The 10,607-nt window shown below is 51.1% G+C and overlaps 1 protein-coding gene across 1 annotated transcript in view; it reads left to right on the top strand.

Annotated features, from left to right (window-relative positions):
• The first annotated feature begins 10,020 nt into the window (after positions 1-10,020).
• LOC135815244 (solute carrier family 40 member 1-like) overlaps positions 10,021-10,607 on the top strand; it is a 6,694-nt gene continuing 6,107 nt past the window's right edge. Inside the window, exon 1 of the mRNA XM_065328517.1 lies at positions 10,021-10,318. Coding sequence (XP_065184589.1) covers positions 10,244-10,318 — 75 coding nt within the window. The 5' untranslated portion in view covers positions 10,021-10,243. The remainder of the gene's footprint in view (positions 10,319-10,607) is intronic.

Genomic DNA, 10,607 nt, shown 5'->3' with positions numbered 1-10,607 from the left:
CCCCTCGATCCGCCACAACGAGGTGCGCGACTTACTGGCAAGCTCATTGAAGGGTGTCGCCCACAACGTCGCAGTGGAGCCACATCTCCAACCCCTGACTGGGGAGCAGTTTCAGCTCCGGTCAGCATCAACCGAGGATCAAGCTCGTTTGGATGTGGTGGCCAGTGGAGTTTGGGGGGGTCGGTTCGAACGCACTTTTATTGATGTACGGGTGTTCAACCCTTATGCGTCTTCGAACCGCACCTCCTCTCTCTCTGGCTGCTACCGGCAACATGAGCAAGAGAAACGGCGTCGATATGATCGGAGAGTCCGAGAAGTGGAGCGATCCACTTTTCTCCCCTTTGTGCTCTCTTCCACCGGAGGATGCGGCAAGGGTGCCGCTGCACTGGTGAGCCGGATTGCACATCTCCAGTCGCTACGTGGGAGGGAGGCGTATTCTGTGCTAATTGCCCACCTCCGCTGCAGGCTGTCTTTCGCCCTGCTGCGTTCGAGTGTCATGTGTCTGCGTGGGGCTCGCCGAGTTTGGCAGCCTCCAATGGATGGCTGTGCCTCCCTGGCTGTCGTGGAGGCTAGGGTGTCCCGTTGAGCCTTGCCCCGTGATTGTGCGGACTATGCTATGCTTCTCTTGCTGTCTGATCACATGCGACGTCATCATTATGTGATTTGTTTTCAATCCTCCGCCATGGCAAATTGTGTTTTGTTCGCCCGTAAAAGAGGCTTTTACAGACTCAAAAAAAAAAAAACTACTACAGTGGTAGTAATAATACTACTACAGTGGTAGTAATACTACTACAGTGGTAGTAATAATACTACTACTTGAGAACGGTTTTATTCACAACACCATGAAGTAAGAGTCAAAACAAAAGGACAACCCAATTTCGGAAATAAATAGAACACTCAATTGAAATACAAAATTGAACGCAAAGCTTCACATGAAACCGTTACCTAACACGAATGCCTACCGGCATGCAAAGGCGAACGGTCACGCCTCTGCCCGATTCAGCACAGCCGGCGGCAATAAGCTGCGAAGGGGCTCCCGACCTTGCGGCCGTAGTCGTAATAATACTACTTGTACTGTAGACTCTGTAGTATGATGTAATTATCATGTGTGATATGAGTGGTAGTATCAGCACTGACCTACATGACTGTACTAGTAACCCAAAGACAGTGAAGGCACATTTTAAAATTATTAAAGTGAACATTGAGCGTTGGCGTATCGATCGCACACCCACACACACGTCCAGCATGTGAGAATGCGTTGCCAATACAACAATAGTCACTGTGCCAGACAACTACACTGATCTGGAATCAGGTGGAAACGAAAAAGAAATTCAAAAATAATTCCGAATACCAGGCAAACAGAATAAAAGATGGATAAAGATGTTAGGGCATGCATTTATCACTCATATAATATGGACGAGAAAACCTGTCTTTCCACCCAAAGAGCACCACTTGTTTATACTATGGGAAGCCTTCACACGCACGCACACACACACACACACACACACGCACGCACACACCAGAGAATAAAATAATATGGACTGCTGAAGCCAGGATAAAGTGGGCCACGAAACCGACAGTGACACTGCCCGCAGTTCTGGGCGTAGCGAAACACGTCGAGTACACGTGCCCCGGGGGCATGATAACTTAGTATACAAGTACATAGTCGTCTCCGGCTATTGTAGGTTAGCACGCATGCTTGCACGAGTGTAGTGTACGAGTACACCGTACAGAACCACCAGCAGCTGGTCTGTGCAATGCACCGGCGCCCTGCCGCGCATCACACAGAGCATGGGCGCGCCACGGCTGCCCTATCATCACCGTGGAAACAGCGTCCGTGACAACGTGCTGCTTGCGCGCCGAGCAGGCAAGCCAGCGCTGTTGCCAGTGGCTGGGGGCGATCGCATGACATCTACGGCGGCTGGTGGTGGCCATATTAGGCAGGTCATGTGCCAGCCTGCACCGGCAAGAGGAGTGGAGCAGCAAGCATGCTTGGTTTGTGCACGCCTGTACCAGCGCATGCGCTACCGCTGTTACGGGCCATGGATGAGCCGGCACTGTATCGGTATGCACACACGTCATCGCGGCGTGATTCCCACCGGCCAATATCCAATACGAAAAGTTTGCGTACATACTAAGGCCACCCAGTGCTGGCAATGGGACAATGAGATTTGCCGGGGTGAACTCGGTGCAATCGGTAGGTCTAGGAGGTAGACCATCGTGCAAGTTTTCACGTTCTAAATCCGACCAGAACTGCTTGAAACCCAGTGGAAAAATAAAGAATTTGATGCAACGTGCACAGAAGCCCCTGGAACACGTTTTGCTCCGTTTTAATAAAGAGAGAAAATGGAACATGTAGGGGATTTCCGCAGTCCAACTGTTTCAAATTCATGCGTGCAACTTACTGCATCCAGATGTGACCTGCACTGCCGCCACTCGGCCTGTCTGGACATGTCTACCGATGAGCAGGGACCGGATACTTCAGCCTGGTAGGCGCTAGGCAGTACTCGGTATTGCAGCCCACAGAGGTGTGCGCTGGGCAGTACTGGATATTGCTGCGCCAGAGCCGAGGTGTGCCGCGCTAGCCGCTAGGTCTGCCTGGACGTGTCGATCTGCGAGCAGTACTGCACGTCTTTGTTCTGCGCCCGCCAGAAGTTGCGCATGAAGCCGTCGGACACGGGCAGGTTGAGCAGCGGGCGGGCGATGGGCTTGTGTATGAACAGTGCCTCCACAATGGCTGGCTGCAGGACGTACTTGCGACGGCCGCGCCAATCGATGCACATGTTGCCGCAGTACGGCCCGCGCGTGGCCTTCTTCATGCGCACGATCAGCGGCCAGTCCTGATCGCCAGACTCGACCTCGCTCTCCGGCCGGCAGACTCGCGAGTCGACGCTCCACATGCCGAAGGTGATGGCGTGCTTGTCCTTGTGCGTCTCGAAGAACGTCAGCGGGTCGGGCCACTTGGCCGGCAGGACCAGCAGCTCGTCGAGATCCTGGAACAGCGTCCACTCCGTCTTGATCTGCTTGTTCAAATAGAGACAGTCATGAATGGCCGTCGTCTGCGCGAAGTAGTACGGTTTGAACTCCATCTGCGACGACATGTCCACAACACTGCTATACTGCTCGGCATAGTCCACTCCGAGCTCCGTCAGTCGCGCCGCCGTGATGTCCGCGATGGCCGAGTAGAAGAAGAAATAGTCAGCGCCCATGCGCGAGATGTAGTAGCGGAGCAGTTGCGACACCCACTCGTAACGTGCGTTCACGTGCATCGGCGGAATACACACGCTCCACGTGAACGCCTTGGCGATGTCGTAGGCGAAGATCGGCACCTTCGCCGTGTCCCAGATCTCCACAAAGTCGTCCGCAAGCGGCGCGGCAATGGCGTCGGCGAATCGGCAAATGACGGTGAGCTTGTCCACGGGCGCACCGTGACTCTCGCCCATTGAGCCTTTGAAGTCCATGGACTGTGCGTTGACCTTGCGGTACACGCAGACCTGTCGGCGCAGGGCACGCGGAGGCCTCAGCAGCACGAGGCCGATGGTGTGCTCGTCGAGGTAGAAGGCGCGCGCCCACATCACCCCCGCCGGCCCCTTGTAGTCAAACAGGCCGCCGTAGGTACGCCCGGACGACGCACCACCGCCACCACGTCTGTGTGCCGGTGCCACCGCTGCTCCCGCCGCCTGTGCTGGCGTTTCGTGCGCGTCCTCCGCCGCCTTGTTGTCCTGCCGCTGTAGCGACGGTCGGGCCTGCGCGCTGTCTGCGCTCTCCACTACGCCCAGGAACTGCACGAGCGGCACGCGCTTGCGACTGCGGGCGGAGAGCGCTTGCGGTTGTATCCGCACGGCCGCCGCCGCTCTCAGCGACTGCCTGCTGCTGGCCAGTAGTTCACTGCCATGCTGCTGTTGTGCATGCGCAGACTGGTCGCTCTGAACGTCAAGATGTCCGCCCGGTTGCACCGCCGCATGATTTCCATAGTAGCTACTGGCCTTTGCAGCAGCCAGTGCCGAGTCTGCCGCCGCTCCCAGTCCACCCGGTGGGGGCGCCGGCACGTCGTTTCTCCGGCTGTCGGCGACGAACTGCTTCAGCTGCTTGCTCTGCCACGCCGGCGAGGGATGGCGGCGATGTGCACGCCATTGCTCCAGGCGCGGCGGCAGAATGACCGTCAGCAGTATGTACGTTATCACCGTGTTGATCGAGAACACCACCAACAGCAGCTTGATGTTCCTGCCTGCAACGAACGGTGCACGCATGTCGATTGCTAGCGAGCTGCTGTACGCTACTGATATCGCCAATGGTCGCTGTACTGAGCGGCCAGTGCAGTAAGAATACGTACTCGAATCAAGGGGCGTATAATAGTATTATGCACATGGATGACTAGCGTATGGGCGTGCAAAACGCCGTTACTTAGTACAACCACCAGCAGCTAGCACGCGCGCGGCCAGCAAAGTATTTTGCACTCCGCCGCGTGGTGCTCTCCAGCGCCAGCGATCGTGATCCGTCGCTATCCGCGGCGGTCCTCGCAAAGCTCAGCGGAGACTATCCTTGCCGGGCGGCTGAACACACGCCGCTACCTAGTACTAGTACCTAACACTGCTACCACCGGGCTGGACGGATTATTGGATTATTGACGACGACCAGCACCACCAGTACACAGCTAGCCTGAGCCGGGCGCTGTAGCACGCTACAGCTAGCACACACAGGCTCAAAGAAAACAGAACTATGCACAGCAGTACCCACTACTACTACTACACTGTACTAGCAACTACAGCCTACAGGTAATATCAAGGCAACGTTCACTACTACACAATTATCATAATTATCTGCAAGCAAAGGCCTCAACGCCGATGGTCAACTCATCGCCACTTCACAGCATTTCTTTCAAAAGGTAGATCTACTATGCTGTAGTTTCAAAAGGAAGGTCTTCAAGTCATCATGGTCATTTCTGTGCGTACATGTACAGCTAGTATACTGGCACTGCATGCCCTGCGTGCTGCACTAGCTGCGTGCAGAGAGTTTTCCGGCTCTGCTAGCAGATCTAGATCTGCGGCTAGGCTGTAGACAGTAGAGTGTAGCCTCTATTTTTGCCCAAAATAATGATTGTTGTCGACATGTTACATACTGAGTAGCCATTTGTTCACTTGCATCACACTCTTGATCTACTCAGAGTCAGATAAGACTACTGTCTCTAGTCATGTACAACAGTATTTCACAACTACATGACTGTACAACTTTAGTACAAGTAATGTAGCTCTGTTTGTGCTTGCACGCAGCTCGTGTGTTCGGTAGGAGAGTAGGTCAGTGCACAAATCCCCAGCCATGGCGCCAGTCTAGCGTCTGGACTGGAGCCTAGCCTGGCCGGCCCTTGGTCCGGAGTTGGAGGGCATACCCTACCCCGTAAATAGTAAACGTATTAAAATTAAAGAAAAGAATATTTTAAGTGCGCGGTGTCCAGGCACTGAGCTGGCAGGGGCGGCGGAGTCCGGAAGCACAGCGCACTAGCGCATCGCGCGTTGCCGTCTGGCCCCATCCGTGTGAATCTGGGTGTATTTCTTTTTACAGTTCAGAGTTTAGACTTTCACTACTACGTACTAGTACTAGTACTACTACCGTACTGGCAATATATATGTTGCCGCAGTGAGGCTATGAAGCGTTACATTGGCACATGTTTGCCGCACGCAGGGCGTTACATGCAAAGTCGCACAGGAGCCGTTACACAGGTTTCTATATTGCCGCAGTCCTTTTTTTGCTATCGCCGCATCACTTTTTTGCTATTGGAAACTGGTAAACACATCGCTCTTCTTCGCAAAACGACCTCGGGAAAGAAGAAACCATTGAGATCGCCAACCACTGAATGATGCGCCTTCGAGTGTCAGGACTTCCTGCTGCGTCCAGTTTTGAACTTTTCACCACGCGGTACACGCGCTTTCACAGTTTTCAGCCTTTTTTTTGCAGTGCAAATAATTGCAATGAAAAGATCGCCGCACCCCGCCGGACGCGCGTTACGAACTCAACGAAAATTTGTCGCACTAGCCTGGTCGCGCGTTACGCCGCACCCCCCTGCGTTACGCGTTACGCGGCAACATTGTAGTCACTACTCTAGACTGTCTGTACTGTACTGTAGTCTGAGTGTAGATCAATGAATAAGACAGTCTTTCAGCAACAGATCACATGTATGTCTGAAGTCGTGAAGATGACTCACACCTACATGTACATGATTGTATTACATGACATTGCGCAGATTGACATTGTATTGATGTAGTTTGCCTTGATCTGGTGAGCTGCGTAGTGGGGATTTTGCAGTCAGATATGCGACTGACCTATGTTTCAACGTTTGCTAACGCGGTTCTCCCTCTTGTCGGGCATTGGATGTGAGACTTAGTAACTACCTCGCCGTCGCCACTACAGGCGCTAGGCGCTACATCTGCCACCCTGGACTAATCAGGCATGGTGGTCTCGAGAGAATGAAGTAATTAGTTGAAGACACCACTGCAGCTGTACTTATGGTTGATAAATATGGTGGTAAAGACACACCTGGCGATATGGCGGTAAACACACGCCTGCCCACACACGATCTCTAAGCTGCAAAGAGAGTCGTTGTTGTGTCATCTTCTATGTGCCATGCGCTACTTGATGTACCAGCCTGCTATGTCGGATACCGCCAACCATGCATCGACTAGGCGCCAGGCGCGAACTGATGGTGGTGGTGGTGGTGGTGAAAAGGAGAGCTTTGTGGTCTCGAGTCTTGTTTTATTCAAAGCCCCACATTTTAATTTTAAGTGAATAATAGCAAGAAGGTACAAGAGAAGAGCTAGAGAGAAAAGGGAAACCAAGGAGGAGTCCATGTGGGGAAAGGAAAGATAGAAGAACATATTGAAGGGATGGGGATCGGTCACGCAATATGGTTAATCAATAATCAGGCATGGTGGTGGCCTGGCACGAGCGAAATTTACTTCCTAACAGGGAGTCGTAAAATACGACACTTTACGACTCCCTGCTTCCTAAGCTGCCATGGTTTGTGTTTCTGTAAGCAGGTGGTAACGGCGTAACGCGGATGTGCGAACGTTACCTGATTCGTACCATGTCAAATTGCGTGACAGAGTGTTGCAGCGCACTACACGTCTACACCACAGTGATAATTATTACAATGACTATGTGTCGTGGAGTATGTCCAGCAAAATAGGAACTCGCTTCAAGTCACACAATACAATACCGGTACATTGCACCTTCATGACGTGTATACAGACAGAAGATTTCACGGTACTTGCTGATACAACTGTACAGAGAAATCTGTCTAAGACGACCGCTCAAGGGACCTTCAAGATGTGGTCTCTGTTACCAGGTAGTCTCCTTATCCAGGGTGAATTGACTGGAAATAGCATCCCTTGGTCTGCCTGGTTCCAGTGGTCTTCTAGGACAGGTGTTCACCTTATCCAAGTGGTCGCCTTGACAGGTTTTACTGTGTATATCAGCAAGTATGTGAGTGTGAAATCTTCTTTCAAAGAAAGAGCAGCTGCAGTATTTGAAATAATTATTGCAACCTGTCGGTGGGTGATGGTACATTGAAGCGATGTTCTTCCATTGAAAACAAAAATGAGCTTTGTCTGTGCAGTGCGAGACTCGCAAGAAATACTCCTTCTTTGAGCTCTTCACTTATTCTTCTTATTCTGTGTTTCTGTTTCTGTATTTTTTGTATTTCAAGGCATACCCCGAGGATATACACGTAGGTATTATTGAGTATAGGGCCATTCTGGAACATTCAGCCTATATTGTGTATTTTTGAGCTAGGCTGTTCATTAACCATCCACTCTTTGCGATCCCCACTCTACAGCCTCCCATTATAATGGAACTCCCTTCAATTTAGACATGTCTAAAAAGAAAGCGTTTGCTCCCCACACTGGAGCTCGCGCTATTCCGCCGACTTGACTCGCGACTGCCATCCAGAGCACATGAGAAGTCCATCGAACCTTCGACTTGGCAAACCTGCAAGAAAGCACCACTCATATTGTGTATTGAGCAGGGAGTGGTGCTTTCTTGCAGGTTTGCCGAGTCGAAGGTTCGATGAACTTCTAGTGTGCTCTGGATGGCAGTCGTGACTAGGCATTTGCGGATAATGCTCGAAAAGGTGGCAGATTCTGCTCGAAAAGCAGTGAAATTGGCAGAACCATACAAACCTTATGGCGGGCAATTCCTCGAATTCTGCTCCGTTTCTTTATCCACATACCAAACATGCATGAAACTTACCAGAAAAAGTACCGAATTCTGCCAATTGTTCTGCCGGCATTATCCGCATACATGTACATGTATGCCTTGTCGTGACTCGTGAGTAGTAGTAGTAGTAGTAGTAGAATTTATTATTTTGATAGGGAAGCCCTACAGACGTTGCCGTCTTGTTACAGGGAACCCTAAGTGCTCTTTACAGAGCGAAACAAAAACGGATAGATGCTCAACCTGACGACACGAGACAGGCAGAGAATTGAGTCAGTCAAGTAAAGTCGGCGGAGTAGCGCGAGCTCCAGTGTGGGGAGAAAAATTCTGCCAGCATAATCCGCTTACCCCTACTGCAGGACGCTTTGCGTCTCTAAACTCTCTGACAGGCAGGCAGACAGACAGATACTGACGGACAGACACTGACAGACAGGGGAGGGAAGAGAGGTTACACGTACGGTTGACGGCTAGTACTGTAATGAATACAGGGCCGTGGGGCGGCTCCCAATCGGTTTGTGCATTCGCCCCCCCCCCCCCCCCCCCCCCTCTCCCGTGCTGCTGGGTGTACTGTATGTACAGTACTTGATTGTGCGTGCTCTGCTCGATCGACCTACACAATGCTACATGGGCTACGTAGAAAGTACGGCTCGTACCGTTGATGTGGGTGTTGCCTTGCAGCTTGCTGGAGGACAGCAACGCGAAGATTTGGCCGGTAAATCCTGCTGCATGGGGCATCAGCGATTGCTTGGGGCGTGACGGACTCTGGTCGTCTTGTAGGAGAATTTGGCAAAAGTGTGCGTTGAAAACGTGAAAGTTCATTCCGTATTCGCGAAACCGATCGGAAAGGAGAAAACCTTCAGCATGCATATATGCGCACACCAAACAGCAAAAATGAAAATCCACGATCTGAGTGCGTGCGCGCTCCGATCCATCGTATTCGATCGTACGATCGTAAACAGTTTTGAATGTGCACGTGCGCACGTAGACCCGGGTGCTCGAATCAGAAACGATTTGACAGGTGTGCAATTTCTCATCTGTAAATCTCAAGAATGTCAGAATATACTTTTGGAGAGGCGATGGAACAGGGAAGAGAGTCTGGCTTGACCCACCCAGCAGGAATTCAGAACCTGGGTGCGCTACAACACAAGCTACAGACGCAGTAAAATTGTCGTATTTCCTTCGGATTTTTTATTTGAAAATTGGGTGCTCGAATCAGAAACAGCGAACTCGTCAGATCGTCTCCGATTCAAGCACACGGGTCTGCCATCGTCTACGCTTGGTGTGGCAGTTGAGGGCAGGGAGTAGTAACTTACTACTTCATTTTTGAGAGCAAGATGGTCAGTGGAGCCGCAGATTCAGCAGGTCTTTGGCAGCACCGTACAGGAGACCCATATCCTCGAATCAAGGACCCAGCAAAAGTGGGTCGCGAGTATTTCAAAAGTGTTTACCGGGCCAGCGCTGAAATTTGGCATACCGTTAGCAGGCCGTATGTTGATGGTATTTGTGAAAACTAAACGAAATCGGAACAAGTTTAGGTACAATTTCAGGGTGTTTCTGTTTTGGTACCCTGTGTCTCATTCGAGCACCCGGGTCTACGTGGGGGCAATGCAGCAGCATCGCCTTTGGCTTTGGCTTTGCCCTTTGTATTTTGACAGAGGCAAAGCTCAGCTGATGCTGCATGCTTCGCATCTGGAAGTGAAGGCGTTTCGTTCGATAATTATCATCATTTATTTGGAGTACTTACCGTCGTGTCTGTTCATCTTCTTTAGAGTTCACAGCATCTGAGCTCAGCTCTAGCCTAGCTGTACAGGTGTCTGTATATCATGGAAGTCTGCTCACAGACGCCATGGGCACTCTAGGACCTCCTTTCATAACTCGTTCTCAATTTTGCATCAAGAGAATTCTAACACACGTACTTAGTACATTGTGAATTGGAAACAATAGAATTTGAAGTGAATTACTGCCAGTTCAAGTAAGTTAGTTAGTTAGTTGCGTCTGCAGAAGAGGCTGGTTTGGCGTGAGCTGTTCTGTGTTCATCATGGCCAAGACCGTCACGTGCTCTCTCCCACGCAGTGTGCTGGCTCTGTGTGGCAGTCACTTCTTGTCGACATGGGTGAGTCTGGTGCACATCATAACCAGTATTAGTGCGTTTCAAAAGTCCAGACCTCTGGTTTCAAAAACGTTAGGCCAGCATCTATACCACATAAAATCTGTGATCATTTTGTGCACAAAATTTTCGAAATTGGTCGTCTATTATCCAATCATATTAGCTGTGGCCATGAGCTGAGGTGAAGTACAGTGCTGATCAGATAAATCCAACCTCATGAATAAAGTAGCGCCGCATTCGAGTGCACAGACCAGTATGTGTAGCGCTAGCCGGGGCTGCGTAGAGCCCGGCTATT

The sequence above is a fragment of the Sycon ciliatum genome, chromosome 4, assembly GCF_964019385.1.
Source record: "Sycon ciliatum chromosome 4, ocSycCili1.1, whole genome shotgun sequence".
Classification (NCBI taxonomy): domain Eukaryota; kingdom Metazoa; phylum Porifera; class Calcarea; order Leucosolenida; family Sycettidae; genus Sycon; species Sycon ciliatum.
Note: the sequence above shows the minus strand (reverse complement) of the source record. Positions and strands in the feature narration are given on the sequence as shown.